This window comes from Scaptodrosophila lebanonensis, unplaced genomic scaffold, assembly GCF_003285725.1.
Source record: "Scaptodrosophila lebanonensis strain 11010-0011.00,11010-0021.00 unplaced genomic scaffold, SlebRS2 tig00000024-arrow-pilon, whole genome shotgun sequence".
NCBI classification, from domain to species: domain Eukaryota; kingdom Metazoa; phylum Arthropoda; class Insecta; order Diptera; family Drosophilidae; genus Scaptodrosophila; species Scaptodrosophila lebanonensis.
The window spans coordinates 1,729,870-1,745,805 of NW_022060538.1; the positions used below are offsets into that span (position 1 = coordinate 1,729,870).

Genomic DNA, 15,936 nt, shown 5'->3' on the forward strand with positions numbered 1-15,936 from the left:
GTCTGTCATTCACAACGAAAGCGAACGTAGTGGTGGGCGTTTAACGTGACCGTGACTCAAGTCAGAAGTTAACAGACGCCTGTTAAGGCTTAAAAATATCTTCACACATTTTTATTTATTTAAATAAAAATAATACAATATTAAATTATTTTTGACGACATCGTGACTATGGGAGGCATTGTTATCTCTAGTTCACTGTGAAAAGCACTGATCTGGCAGCACTGCAAAAACAGCTGATTGAGCTGGATAGTTTATTTAACTCTGAAATTGTAGCAGAGATATTTATTCAAAATGTCCGGAACGGGGACTGTTGAGAACTGCCACTTGTAAGTACGAGAACATATGGATTCGGCTCGACCACTTTACACTTCTGTTGCAGATGCCAGGCGGCGCCCTTTAAGTATACATGTCCAAAATGTAACGCGCTTTATTGCAGCGTTGGATGTTACAAGTCCCAACTACATCTGAAATGTTCAGAGGCGTTTTACAAGGACTGTATACAGGATGAATTGGCGAGTGCTGCCACAACGCCGGAAAGCCAGCAGGATATGCGCAAAATTTACGATATACTTAAACGTATGCGAGAAAGCGACGCCGGGTTCAATCCCAAGGACTTTGATGCAGACGGCCTGGGCGATCCTTTAGACTCGGACGATGAAGCTGCATCAGAGGAAGATAATGATCAGCAAAATGAGATGGTGGGTGACGAGGAAGATGGCCAGGAATGCGATATTGCTGCTCGTTTGCAGGGCATTGATATAAACGATGCTGAAGAAGTGTGGAGTCGGCTGACAACTGTGGAGCAGCAGGAGTTTCAGAAGCTTATAGCCAGCGGCGACATTATGAAACTCATGCCTGACTATAAGCCATGGTGGTCTAAGTCCAAAAACTCGAAAATTGTAGTTATATTAGCGCAGAACGAGGATAAATCAGATGTGCCAGAGCTGTGCAAGAACATACCAAAATTCGCGGACATCTGTAAAAGAGCTCCTTCTCCATGTTTGCATTACAATCTCTGGAACATTTTAAGCGCCTATGCGTGTGTGGCGCGTTTCTTTGGCGGAGAGCAGAGAACTAATCCGAGTGAAGCAATTGCCCATTTGGTTAATCTCAGCGCTACGCTTAAGTATGGCACCAATTTTGATGATGCTGAAGACGCCATTATCTCAGTGGAAATGGAAGCGCTTACCACAGGCAATAGTCCTGCAGGGGCAGCTGCAGTTGAAACAAACTTTCTGGTCGAGAGCCGGGACCAGTTACAACAGGATGCGCGCCAGCTAATGTCGACGCGGCATAATAAATTGGCTGCTTTGAGCGATGTGCTGCATCTGTTGCAACAGGCTAAAATACTCATTAAACGTAAAAATCCAGAGGAAGCCCAGTTTCAGAAACTTTTTGCCCTCGCCAGCGGCAGTATTGAATTGAATCGCATTAAACTTACGCAGCTATTGAAGAAAGTTGAGTTCATGTTATCATATGTTGATCGAGAATAAGTTTTTTTTTGCGTTTTATGCCAAATACAAACAAATGTTTTTTAAATTTTTTCATATTTTTGTACGTTACATTTTTGAACCTTTTCAGTAAAACACCATGGACCACGCCTTTTGTAATCTGATGGCGCGACTGCACTCAAAAGTAAGCTGTATTTTGTTGACCTTTTTTAGAGAATGCTAGTACGGACAGTTAGAAAAAGAAGTTATTTCTAAGATTGTTCGCAAGAATGCCCTTTAGAGTACGACAATTCTATCGCACAACATATTAAGGACATTTCTGATAGCTGTTTAAATTATTTTCTTTTAGGGATATTGAATATATAAAGTAGAAGGAAGCGCAACAATACAACCAGTTTGATTTTCCCGATCACCTGTCCACTCTGCTCTACTAAATTTGAAAAAAAAAAAATCTGAACCAAAATTACTTCAGCCATATTGTAAAATTATTCTTGCAGTTAATAATTCAGTCGTTTGTCGCTTTCTATGAATTAAGCCTACAACATAAATATGTATATATGTTTGTGTTGTGGTTGACGCATGTAGTGCAGGATACGCTTTAAGCTTTTGTTTATGTACAATTAATAAAACACATGCATAGATTGCTGTATTTAAGCCGGCAAGCAGTGGAGCTGTGTTGCAAATCAAATCCTAAGTCAAAAGTGGTCGTTGATTTACTTTAATCAAAATCGAACATTAAACAACAATCAGGTATACCTTTTTTGACGACTAAGTGTATGTAGGTATTTTTCAAATGTTAATTCCGTTATGAATCCGAGTACTCACCGCCCAACTTACTCAAACCGCGAACCCAAAGCAGCTCTGCGATACAAAATATCTATCGCGCTGTAATCGGTGGCCATTGCCATCGGTTTTTTTTTTGTTAGTGGAAGGTTTTTGACGTACGACGGCGCATTTGAACGCTCTCGCTCTTTATTTTTGGTATGTTTAATAAATTTAATGCAATCATCACGCAAAGTTCGGACGTTGTATGATGCGCTGAATACTTTAACTTGACAAAATGTTGAATTAATGTGGGCAGCCCAATAACAACAGGAGACAAAACAACAATAAGAACATAGCTAGAATTTTATTGTAAACGCGTTCGTTTTGGGTGCGGTGGTGCGGTATGTAGCGGAATTTTGAATGCGTGTGCCAGTCTGCCAGCATATGTGTGTGGCATTTACACAGCTACAGTGTGTGTGTGTGAAGTGCTCCGCTGCCCCAACAACAACAACAATAACCAGCAAGTGTTCTTCGCTGCTCGCTGGCTCGTACGCTTCGCTCGCTAAATTAGTGCAAAAAAGAAAACAATTTCCCCTACCTGTAATTAAGTGTGTGTGCGTTTTTAAAAATTAAACAAAAAATAGCCGCATAAAACCATATAGATAATTTTAGCAGAGCCACAACCCAGTGCAAAACTTATGTAAGTGCATGGATAAACGTGCAAATATTTTTTATTAATCAGCGCATGTATGTACATGGCAGCCCCATCCCCAACGCCAAGCCAAAAATTTCAATCTTCAAGATAAACGAGTTTCGCGCTGCTTATCTTTTTGGAGTGTTGGGTGTTTGGTGTGTGTTAGTTACGGGTTAGTCTGTCTATTCGGTTTCTGGCTTGTATCCATAGCCTTATGTGTTTGTGTATGTATATGTGTGAACGTCTATGCTTACTTCGTCTGCTGCTGGTGCTTGTCTGAATATACATATAGCTTATCTACCGTGACAACAAATATGCGAAGTATGCGTCAACCTGTTTGTAAACTTTCTGTTGAAAATTTCTACTTCAATGCCGATGGGTTGAGGTGATGACCACAGCGCCGCTGCCACCGCCTCCACCTCCACCTGCGGCTATAATCAGACAAGTCAAAGTCTGCAAAATGAATAAACAATTTAAAATATGCATACATTGGTACATCGAGTATAAAAATCAAAGTCGCCTAACGTGTACAATGCTGAATGAGTAGTTATGACTGCATGCAGCTAAATTTATACACACAGCTACTAACAAAGCAAAACAAAAAACCTGATAGAAATAAAATACCGTAAGTAATGCGGGATGCTGATGCTGACGCTGACAACACAACGTCAACATCGACTTCGAAGTCGCCATCGACGACAATGAGTCGGCGGGCAAGCCACTGTGTCATATCACTCACAATAACTATTGTGTTGTATTGTAAGAGCGGGATAATGGCTATCTGAAGAGATTGTTGTTATTGTTCCTGATACTATTCACCTCACCCCTTCAATTAGAATATGCACAAAAAATGCCGGTTATTGTAGTTGAGTGGCAGGCAGGCAGCCACAGCGAGCAGAGGCGTCTCTTAAACAGTCGCAGGCACTGATTACAGTATGCACATTAAACAGCTGATTGGCCGACTGACTTTATTGCACCACACATGCATATATACATACATACTTATTTATAGTTAAGCATTTAATGAGTTGCTTTCAGAATAAGAATCTTTGCAATCTAGAGGGTAGAGAAAACCAGACAGTACATATCTATAGATAAGAATATTTGTGCTCGAGTGGTGTTACTTATTTAATATATTGTTCATACACACTACATATCCATATACTAGGTAGTGTGTATGAACGATAAGTGGAGTAAGACCTTATATGTACATACATACATACATATACGAAAGTAAACGCTATCTATCATTTGATACTTACACAGGGAGCTTCATTGAACGGCTTGAGGCAATAGTAATGAGAGCACCAAGCCCTTACTTATGAAATATTAATATTTGCGTTAGATTGCTAGCAGTTTCGAAAGTTCGAACAAACTGGAAAAAAGTTTTCAATTAAATTAACAAAAGTGGGGAATTGTTTATTGTGATTAAATAAATTTTCATTTTTGCAGTCATTTCCCAACATTAACTCCGCAAATGTATATTGCTTTCCCATATTAGCGAAAGGATACGTGAAAATACATTGGTGTAAATGATAATTTGGGGAAGATATTACTCTTCTTTTGAGCTAAAAAGAATTTTTATGGTTGATTGCTCAAAGTCATGAGTAAACTTTGTCTTAACTGTGAGCACATACTGATTGAGATTGGAACAACCAAATTTTTTCTACTTATTAACTTCTCAGTTATTCCATAAAAACCAAATGAGTTATATCCATATGCTTCCAGAAACGGTCCATCTGTTATTTTAATTAAATGTAAATTATCGCTAGAAACAATCTGATTATCGTCATGAGATGTATAAATACGTCTTGAAAAGATAATGCGTTAGAGCTGTGAATTGTTTGTAAACTTAATAGGCCAAATATACAAATGTATTCAATACTATATGACGGAAAATTATGTTTCCTGAGGCTAACCATCTAATAAAGGGATTTAAAAGTTTCGTGTTTTTTTGTACATATGTTTCATTCAACTGGCGCAGGAACTACAGCACCCATAATCTACGAGAATATGTATTAGGACAAGTTGCAACAAGCTGTAAATGATTCTCAACAATAGAAAATGACAATGTTAAAGTTATGTCTGTTGAATAGATACCAGCACGTTATTTAAGCTGAACAAACTTAAGATCTTTATTCTTTACTTGAGTTGACAAACGTTGTTCCAACTGTAAGATAACGTTCTCATCGCTATGTGCATGAGTCAAGCTGATGCCATTCGTTTGCATATTTGTATTTATATATGTGTATGTATATTTGAACATTTAAATAGAAAGGTATATAAAAAAGTTCGGAGAAAAAAACAATATGTATTATTTTTGCTGCCAGTATTTGTGGCCGTGAGTCGCAACAATTTATGATTATTACTGAAGCGCGCACAAGCAACACCCAAAAAACTAAACAAAACGGAACAACAAATTACACCCACCTCACGCTTCACTTGTTTATTGAATAATTACTATTTGTGTATCTTTCTCTCTCCTCATTCGTTTGGATGTACTTTTTCTGCTTAGGAAATGTCCCACCACAGCGATGATCAACTTCTGCAGGCTGGAAGTGATTCCTTTTGGGAGCCTGGCAACTACAAACGCACCACCAAGCGCATCGAGGATGGCTACAAGTGAGTTATTGTGGTTGCTGCTGCTGCTCTTGAAATTCTGGGATAACCGGTTCACATTTGTTTTGCTCTCACAGACTCTGCAACGACCTACAGCAACTGATACAGGAGCGTGCTGATATTGAGAAGGCCTATGCAAAAAGTTTGCGGACCTGGTCAAAGAAATGGGGTGAACTCATTGAGAAAGGTAAGCCCACAACAACTGAGTGATGGTCTCTGTATGTGTTTTTTTTTTTGTATTCTTTATTTTTAGAGTGGAAAAATAACAATATAGAATGGATAGAAATAACAATAGGAGTAATAATAGTAATAATAAAAGTAAAAGTAATAATAATAATGATATACGCAGGTCAAAGTCCAGGCGGTACGGCCGTTAGGCATTGCTTCGCCCGGCCGATCAACCCGCTTATATCGCGCTCCTGTCCCGCTCCTGTTTCCTGAGCTTGCCCATAACGGAGGCCGCAAAGTTTGCGCTCGCAGCCCACGACTCTTCGTTAGCGAGCATGTTGGCCACAAAGTTCGACGCCGTTGGGGGTGATCCGGTTGTCGCCTCCAGTCTCCTTCTGTCCGCCCCAAACCTTGGGCAATGGAAGGCTACGTGGTTAGCATCTTCCGGTATCCCTCTGCAGGCCGGGCATTCCGCACTGGAGTCGTGCCCAAATCTATGAAGATAACTTCTGAAGCAACCGTGGCCGCTCAGAAGTTGGGTCAGGTGGAAGTCGACCTTGCCATGTGTTCTGCCGATCCACGATGCTACGTTAGTTATTAGCGTGTGGGTCCACCTGCCTTTTGACGAGGCATTCCATCGCTCTTGCCACTTGCTTACCGTCGTACGTCTAGCCGCCGCCCGCGCGTCCCTTCGAGGCCGCCCGGCAGCAAAACTGTGAAGGTAGTTCGCCTCCAGGACGAGGAGGTCGATAGGTGCCATCCCCGAGATCACCAGTACGGCATCGTCAGAAACCGTCCTGAATCCACTACAGACACGGAGAGCGCCAAGACGGTATGTAGCAGCGAGGTCGCGGATGTAGCTCCTCTTGTTCACCGCGGCAGCCCATATCGGTGCCGCGTACAGCATTATTGATTTGGTTACGCTCATAAGCAATAACCTCCGACCTTGCTTTGGGCCCCTAGTGTTGGCCATAATTCGGGCTAGCGCCCGTGTGGCCTCTGCAGCTTTATTATTCGTCTGCTCCAGATGCTCACGAAAGCACAATCTCGTATCCAATCTAACCCCAAGGTAGTTGATTGAACGTTTGGACCGCACGAGAGTACCGTCAATTGATATGTGCGCTTGCTCTACCGCCTTGCGGCTGCTGATTAGCACTGCCTCTGTTTTGCCCGCCGCTAGTTCCAGGCCCACGGTGTTCAGCCAGTCAATGATCGACCGGATGCAGCGGTTGCACGCGTCTTCCACGGTTTTGATATCCTTCGCAACGCCTACAATTGCGACGTCATCTGCGTACCCCACTAGCTCAGTACCGGGTGGGAGTTGGAGGCGGAGAATGCCGTCGTACATGACGTTCCAGAGCAGCGGCCCTAGGACCGACCCTTGGGGGACGCCAGCAACAACATTGAGGGATTTGGTGCCAGACGATGTGTGAAACCTAAGTATCCGATCGCTAAGGTAGCTTCTAATGGAGCGCACCAGGCACGTGGGTACGCCTTGATCCACCAGTGCGTTGAGAATGCATCCCCAGTCTGCCGAGTTGAATGCATTTTTGACGTCGAGGGTCACCACCAGGCAGTATTCTTTGGCACCTCCCTTCCATCTGCTACCTGATATTGCCTTCGACGCAAGATCCACCACTCTACTGATCGCGTCTATGGTGGACCTCGATTTCCGGAACCCGTACTGATTGGGGGATAGACCGATTGCTGTTTCGAGCCTCGAGCAGAGCAGTCTCTCCAGCACCTTACCGATCGAGTCCAGGAGACAAATCGGCCTGTAGGATGAGGGGTCTTCGAGTGGTTTTCCCGGTTTCGGCAGTAGAACCAGGTTCTGCACCTTCCAGCAGGCAGGGAATATGCCTTCCCTGATACACCTTCCGAACAGAGTAGCGAACGCCCCAGGGTGCATACAAAGTGCCAGTTTGAGTGCGCGGTTCGGTATAGAGTCCGGGCCCGGCGCTTTGTTGAGCTGCAAGCTACGAGCAGCCAGCAGCACTTCCTCAGTGGTGACGTCGCCTAAGGCAGGCGATAACTCGTTTCTGGTAGGGATCATCGCAGGCGACTCGGGTCTCGAGGGGAATAGGGTATTAACGATTCGTGAGAGTTTCTCAGCATCCATGGGAGCATTGCGTCCGCCAGCGTAGATTCGCTTCACAATGAGCTTATATGCTTTCCCCCAGGGGTCGTGCTCGGCTGAGTCGCACATCTCGAAAAAGCATCGCCTCTTGCTTGCTGCTATCGCCCTTTTCAGAGATCGCCTAGACTCCCGATAGGCATCCTGTCTGAGGGGCGACGAGGATGTGCCGCGAGCTCTCTGCGCCATTCTTCTTGCCCTGATACAAGAGCTTCGCAGTTCCGCGATTTCGTTGGTCCACCAGTAAGCTGGTACGTGGTGGCGCCTATAGGGGCCACGTCTGTCCATGCTGGCGTCGCATGCCGCGCGGATTTGGGCCACGGCGTCCATAGCCATAACTTCTGGATCACCGGAGAGTCGGAAGCCGCTGAGGGCGCTTGCGAAGGATGCTGGACGGAAGGAATCCAGCTTGTATGCCACGTTGGCGGACGGTGGATTCAGCATGTTGCGGGAGGTTGCTCCGACTGTGATTGTGATGGCCACATGGTCGCTTGCCGTATAAGCGTCGCTAATGGACCACATGATCTGGCTGTGGAGGGAGCTACTAGCATACGACAGGTCAATTATGGATCCGCTGCCTGCCCTGCTGAATGTGTGCTGTGACCCGGTATTCAGCAGCGTCAGATCCAATACTGAGAAAGCTTCCAGTAGAGTTCGGCCTCTCGCGTTAGTGGTGTTGCTGCCCCACTCAACTGCCCATGCGTTGAAGTCTCCGCCAATAATAACACGGCTACGTCCCCTGGCGTCGTCTACCAGAGCGTCGAGGACAGAGGCGAACTCCGATAAGGAAAGGCTGGGTGGAAGGTAGCAACTATAGACCCACAGGTCAGAAACTTTGGCTCTCACGAAGAAGTTACCAGCTTTGCATTCCGAGAAAGCGGGCGCTCTAGGCTCACACAGCCATAGAGCAGCTTTGCCGGAAAGATCCACTGCCCAATTGCTGTTGCTGTATGTTCTATATGGCTCGCTGAGTAGCGCCAGACTAATATTCTGCTCGCCGATGGTCTGCAGTAGCAGGTCTTGTGCTGCGATGCAGTGGTTCAAATTGAGCTGTAAGAACCTTATCATCTTAGCAGTCTTACCGCCTCCTTGTACGCCGGACATTTAAAACTACCTGTGGCGTGGTCCGTCGCTGGCAGGCTGTCTTTTGCGCATAATGCGCATCTCGGGCTGTTTGAGCAGTTCCTGGCTAGGTGCCCCTTTACACCACACCTGTAGCACGAGTCCTTCAGATCTTCCGCGCTGCTACACCTTGCTGCCGTATGACCAAAGCCAAGGCACTTGTAGCAGCGAGTTGGCCTAATCACCCCTCGGATGCGGCAGATTGCCCAGCCTATTCTCACTTTGCCTGCTTCTATGAGCCTCCTTGCTTTCTCTGCTGGCAGAGATAGTACGGCAATCTGTTGACCACCGCTCACCTTGCGGATTGACTTCACTGCGTCCTGCCCGATGCTGAGGTCCTCGCTGACCGACCTTAGCGCTTCCAGTATCTCCTCCTTGGTGGCTAGCTCATCCAAATCCCGGATCTCTAATTGGGCCTCTTCCACCAGCGGCTTGACCACAGCCATACCCTGTAGGGCCGCCTCCACAGCTTCGTGGAGCTTACCAATGTCGTGCGTCGGTGATCTGCTCAGTTCTAAGAGCAAGCTGCCGTTACCCGTTCTTCTGATACGTTGTACATCGTTTTTCAGTGACTGCAGAGCCGGAGCCGACTTCACTGCCTTCAAAATGTCAGCGTACTGGGCTTCTCCAACGCCTTTGGCTATAATGGCATCGGGTCTCCTGGTCTTCTGTCGTGTCTGACGCTGAACCTTCGTCCATGTATCAGCCTTGGGAGCGATAGAAGCGTCAGGGGGGTTGCCATTTCCCTTCACTACCTGAGCGAGGTCTTGCGGCTGAGTGTCTAGGGCTTGGCCACTTGTACTCTGCGATGCGGAGGCGAGCTTCTGGTCACGCGTTTTATGCTTCTTTGGAGGAGTCGCGCGCTGGTTGCTTTTGGGGTCCCTGAGCCTTTTTGGGGTGCCAGCTTGGGGGTGGCTGGACACTTTGGGCCAGGCCTCAGCAGTTTGAATGCCAATATCTCTCGAATGCTGCTTCACTCCAGTACATGACCAGTCTATTTTGCTGCAAATCGAGCTGTGCAGCTTCAGCATCTCAGCAAAAATCTCCTTATCCTGCTGGTTGACATGTCGCTTATTTTGACCCTCGAAAAGACGGCACACCGCCTGCAGGTGGGAGCCCAGTTCCTGCATCTCTGCCTGGGCGGTGGTTGGTTGGGCTGGGGGACCGCTAGACGCCACTACTATCGGCAAAGGCGTAGGCGATGAAGGCGCTGCCAGAGGTGTCGAGAATGGCGTATTCGCCGTCTCGGCTGCGTTTGCTGCACGCGAAGAAGCAGAAGATGGACACAAGAGGGGGTAGCTGTGGAGCGTCACGGACGGTGGAGCAGACTTTGGTGGGGATCTGGCCACCAGAGACCTACGCGCGAAAGGATTCGCGCCTGCTACCGCTTCGTTGGTTTTTAGCCACAATTCTTCACCCAGGGTTGCCAAAGGCGCGCCATGCGTAAAGGAAAGAGGCGACTCCAGGTAGACCGTAGGTTGCGCCGGTTGTACGCCTGGTGGCTGGTCGGTGGGGGCCACTTTCTGTAGCCCATGCCGTTGCATGTCGGTCATCGAGGCGGATTCGTGGCGAGTTCCCTCGATGGCCAAGTATTTCTCCTTGACGGGATGGGGGTTATCCCGCCCCTGCTCGGTCACCAGAGCCCCACTGGGATGCACCGCCGATGCGGTAGGGGTTGGAATATAGCCCGTCCGGCCTTTATATAAACTCGCTTAAGAACCCAGCCAAAATATGTTTTGATCCTAAAAGGCTGCACCAGGATTTGGAGTATTAGGTCCGAATTACCGGGAGGTCCTAAAAGTATGCAGCACCAGCGCTGCAATTTACCAAGCCTTGAACCGCCCTCTGGTGTCAAAGCCTGGCACTCTCTTGAGGAGCGGCTGGGTGGCCACCAGATGGTACAATGCAACCCTGCGTAAGCTGGGCAGCCAGCTGTTGTGAATGCAACTGTGCGACTGCCTATAGCGCGTGGGCGGAGCAACAGCTGGCCTGCTTGACCAGCGCTAGTACGTCTCAGTAGGGATCAAAGTTCAGGGGTCAAAGTCCAGACGCCGGACCACCAAACCACAAAGATGGGGCAGGAGTGGCACCCGACCAGGCTTGTGTCACAGACAGGGGTGAGTACCTTCCGCACCTTAGTGACCACCAAGTGTTGGGTAAAAAACAATTTGTTGCAGCCAACTTGCTACTCAAAAATGAAGGAAGAATGACGACCGAAAGAAACACGTCCGCGCGCTCACTTTCACTTTCACTCTCCAGGTCTCTGTATGTGTGTGTGTGTGTGTGTGTGTGTGTGTAACCGTGTTATTTGTTTACACATTCATTGACGCATGCAAACGGCTAGTGGAGCAGCAAGAGCAGAGAGAGTAGAAGCTCTGGCTGTTCCTCCTCCGTCTCCTTCGCGCTCGCTCTTGCTGCTATTTGTTCTTATTGCCGCAATTCTTCTATTATTGTTATTGTTGCTTTCGTTGTGCGATAAGTGGCTTAAGCTATTAATGGGCTTTTTTGTTGCCACGTTCTTCTTTCAATTTTTTCCCTACCTTACCCATTTTTTGAACGACATCGTCTAAAATGAAATCGAGTACAACGTGTTGCTGTTGCTGCGTCCACCACTTTCACAGTAACCACAACGGCAATAGTCACAATTACAAATATGTACAAAGCGGCTTCTGCTGATTTTGTAGCTGGCTATTGTTGTTGTTGCTGCTGTTGTTGGAATTTGCCTAGCTAGGTCTAGCCAAGCGCTCAAACCGGCACCAAAGCGTCGCTCGAAATGGTTTCAAAAATCAATGCGCAGAGGAGGGAAAATTAGAACGAGTTATTTCTGTGCTAAGCGTCTCAAATGTATATACATACATATGCAATTATGTATATGTATATACATATATAACATGTGTGTTTATGTGTATGTTTTCATTCAAGATTCAAAAAGCTGTTTGATGAAACAAGTTTCGTGCACTTCCAATTATAAAGTGCCATCCCATAAACATTTTTATAACAATTGGGCCATTTGTTAGCGCACAATAAAAATGCCAAAAATGTGCGAGATATTAAAGACCTAACCCACACACACGCATAATTTCTTGCCTTGTTGTTATGATTAGATAAACGTTTAACTATATACATACTATAGTATATTAAATATATGTATGGTATGTACATAGGTGCGTAAGCATAACTGAGGGCACTGAGTAGTTAACCGATGACGCCAGCTACCAGCGACAAATTATAAATCTTTTAATAACAACTTCTAATTTCTGTAAAAGATCTGTTCAATAAGTACACGCTATCTTATCAAGCGCCACGCAATTTTCCAATGTACAACAATGCCAATTGTGAAGTATGGAAAAGTAGCAACAAACATTAAAAATTATCTGTCCGGGAATTTTAATTACTTTACACCTTTGATTGTATGTTTTTGTTTCTGCAATTTCCAGGGCCTGAATATGGCACCACCGAAGCCGCCTGGAAGGGCATACTCACCGAATCCGAACGCGTTTCGGATGTGCACATGAAAATCAAAGACAATCTATGTAACGATGTTAGCGGCCAAATAAAAACCTGGCAAAAGGATAATTACCATCACACGCTTATGCAGATCAAGGAGCGCAAAGATCTAGAGGATTTGTTTAAGAAGGCGCAAAAACCGTGGGCCAAGCTGCTGGCCAAGGTGGAGAAGGCAAAATCAGACTATCACTCAGCATGCAAAACGGAACGCAGCGCGACCAATCAAGAGCGGAATGCCACGGCTGACAGTTCACTGTCACCGGATCAGGTGGGTGTCAGTAATATATGTATGTATGTGTATACCTTTAAACTCGCGTTGCGACTTTTTGACCAGCAATTTACAACAAATGAGTTTCATATGAAAATATTGATCGACTTTTTAAGAAACATATTGATTAACTTTTAAGAAGGAATCTCTCCCCTTCGATTTTGTTGACAGGACTAATAATGATTCTATTATATGTTTCGCAGGTGAAGAAAATGCACGACCGAGTGCAAAAGACCAAAGATCAAGTGCAAAAATGTCGTGAGAAATACGAACAAGCCATTGCCGAAATAACCAAATATAATTCGGTTTATATAGAGGACATGACTTCCGTGTTTGAAAAGTGCCAAACCATGGAGAAGACGCGACTACAATTCTTTAAGGAAATATTATTTAACGTGCACGCGTGTTTGGATCCGACCAAAGTGCAAAAGTGAGTTGGAATTGTTCCATAGACCTTTGCAATATAAAAATAATCATATTAATTGCTTACAGCATACCGCAAATCTATGAAGAGTTTTATCATACAATTAACAATGCAGATCAGCAAAAGGATCTTAAATGGTGGTCGAATAATCACGGTATTAATATGGCTATGAATTGGCCAGCATTTGTGGTAAGTAGACTTAGGCAGGCCCGCAAAAATGTAAACCAAACTGAATGTTCTATTGATTGACTTGCAGGAATACACGGAGGAGTTCCGTGACATAGCCAAGGGCAACAAATCAAAAGAGGCGCTACCGGCCGCACCCATAACGCTCATAAATCAGCGTCCCGTTGCGGAGGATGTACACGTAAGAGCTGCAGCTAATAAACCGTTTGATTCGTTAAGTAATTTCCTCTTACTATTGATCCTGTCCACAGGAATATTCAACAACAAATAGTCTAAAGAAGAATGCCAGCGCCAGCAGCAAAACGAGCGGCAAGAGCACAGCCCAGGAACAAGCAATAACGCAAACTTCTGCCACAACAGTTGAATCGAAATCATCGACGACAGCAGCGGCGGCGACCACAGCGGCGACGGCGGCATCAGCAGCAGCGGCGCCATCGAATCGTAATTCGAGCGTAACGTAAGTTAAAACAAATTGTAATCCAAAACACACTCGACTGCGCAAACAAACACACACATACATACAAGTAGTACTAAACAGTCTTCTGTCTGAACGATGCAACCAACAATCGCACATGCATGCGACTCATTTTCATTGAACTAATTGATTTCAATTTGAATACTCACAGCAATGGCAATGGCAAAGCCGATTCAAATCCATTCGACGAGGAGGAGGAATGGGATGAGGCCGACAATGTTCTGACCGACAACGGTGAGCCGGGCGTGCCAGTAAAGGCATTGTACGACTACGAAGGCGCTGAAAGCGACGAACTCACATTCAAACAAGGTACGTTAATGGTGTTGTCGTCTGTTTACATACTACTCGGAATAGTGCAAAGAATAGCTAATTTGTTAAATACGTGTTTTCATTTTTTGATTTCAATCCGTTCACCAACATTTTAGGGACAATTTTCCAATACAAGTATGTTTCAAATCGATAATTACAGAGTAGAATCAGTAATATTCTTGGAAAGGACACATGTGTATTATATTGATTAACAAGTGAAATGTATTTTGATTACGAATATTTAAGGCTTGACTTAATCATATCATCAGCTCTAATTATTAGGACCTGTGTCCGTTTTCTTTTTCGATTCCAGTTTATTTTAAAAAGAGAGAAGTTTTCCTAAAGTATTTTTTTGTTGAAAAAAATAAAAAACAAATTCGGCAAATGTTGTAGCGTTATTTAAAATGAATAATTAAATTACATTACTTTGATAGAGGTTGAGTAGTGTCTGATGGTCAGATTGTTCAGTTAACAATATCAATTATTAATTAACTCCATTTGTATTTTCCAGGTGATGTCTTTGAGAAACTCGAAGATGAGGATGAGCAAGGCTGGTGCAAGGGTCGCATGAATGGGCGAGTTGGGCTGTATCCAGCAAATTACGTTGAAATATTCCATTCATAAGCAATCGAGGTGGGCGGGTAGTAGATGAGGTCGTTAATAAGATAATGTCAAATACAGACGCATGCATATGTACATATGTACCTGTATGTATGTATGTATGTGTGTGTGTGTGTGTGTGCATGTAGAGAATAGAGACGCGCAAAACGCAGCGCAGCAACAAGTCGTTAATGAAATTACTAACATACTTATATGTATTAGAATTTGTTATGAGCAAATGCAACTGCCACACAACAATTATATACATATTGTGTGTGCGTGCGTGTGTTTGTGTGGTGGTAAGTAATGTATTTGACGTTGGGCTTGCAACGTGCAGATGGATTGCAAAAGATACGAGCAAGCATAAGAACCAAGCAGCCAACAAACGAACTCACCACAATAGCTGCTCCTGCTGCTGCTGCATTTACAGAGCGCTAGCATAGAAATTAAATTGAAAATATTGTAAACCTAGAAAAAACAAAAAACAGAAAACGGAAAAGTTGAAAGTATGTCAAAAGAACAATAAGTCTAAAAGTAATTAATATAGCATTAACATAATACTATATATCATATGATTATGCGGCAAACTGTAGGGAAGAAGCACATCCACAAGATGCACGACGTTGTTTGTATGTGTGTAATGTTGTGTTTCTGATGATGCACGCATTTGTATTTGGCCAGCACTGACCGTTTTGTGGTCAGGTCGGCCGATCAGCTGCCTCGTGGGGTCTGCTTTAGGTGAAGCATACGAATAAACGGATATTTGTAATGCGTATCTTAAACACTTTATATTATTTATGAAGAAGTTTTGTGTATACTTGTGTTATAAAAAGTATACGTATATTATTGTATATGTACATTTTTAATGGCTTAAATTATTGAAACATGAAATAAAAAATTTCCAAAAAAAAAAAACAATATTTATATATTTTCATTCTTTTATATATTTTTGCTTAAATACCAATCATCACTTCACATCAAGAACTCAACATTTCATGTCATAAACTCAAGATTGTAACTGAACAGGAAAAATTATCTATTATCTAAGAGGGCAGAGTAGTACTATGCACGGCCAATAATTTTATGAAGAAGAAGTAGATAAGCTAAAGTCGGGTGTCCCGACTTTGAAATACTCTGTACATGTGCTTAGAATAATTGTAGAAATTCAAAAAAGTAGAAAAGAAAAAAAATTTTGATCGATTTTACCTCTCTTG

General features: G+C 44.2%; 2 protein-coding genes across 5 annotated transcripts; both read left to right on the forward strand.

Annotated features, from left to right (window-relative positions):
* Positions 1 to 221: 221 nt before the first annotated feature.
* LOC115621910 (zinc finger HIT domain-containing protein 2) lies at positions 222 to 1,539 on the forward strand. Its single transcript, XM_030515743.1, has 2 exons — positions 222 to 326; positions 380 to 1,539. The coding sequence occupies exons 1-2, from the start codon at positions 292 to 294 to the stop codon at positions 1,491 to 1,493; spliced, it is 1,149 nt and encodes a 382-aa protein (XP_030371603.1). The 5' UTR covers positions 222 to 291; the 3' UTR covers positions 1,494 to 1,539.
* LOC115621908 (protein kinase C and casein kinase substrate in neurons protein 1) lies at positions 1,520 to 14,919 on the forward strand. 4 transcript variants are annotated; one of them, XM_030515739.1, is made up of 10 exons: positions 1,520 to 1,635; positions 5,426 to 5,532; positions 5,607 to 5,716; positions 12,391 to 12,728; positions 12,932 to 13,158; positions 13,221 to 13,341; positions 13,409 to 13,519; positions 13,590 to 13,795; positions 13,965 to 14,122; positions 14,634 to 14,919. In XM_030515739.1, exons 1-10 carry the CDS (start codon positions 1,591 to 1,593, stop codon positions 14,744 to 14,746), a joined length of 1,536 nt encoding a protein of 511 aa, XP_030371599.1. In that variant the 5' UTR covers positions 1,520 to 1,590; the 3' UTR covers positions 14,747 to 14,919. The 4 variants fall into 4 exon arrangements, with proteins under 4 accessions (XP_030371599.1, XP_030371600.1, XP_030371601.1 ...); XM_030515740.1 differs by lacking the exon at positions 1,520 to 1,635 and adding an exon at positions 2,371 to 2,432; XM_030515741.1 differs by lacking the exon at positions 1,520 to 1,635 and adding an exon at positions 2,884 to 2,916.
* The last annotated feature ends 1,017 nt before the right edge of the window (positions 14,920 to 15,936 follow it).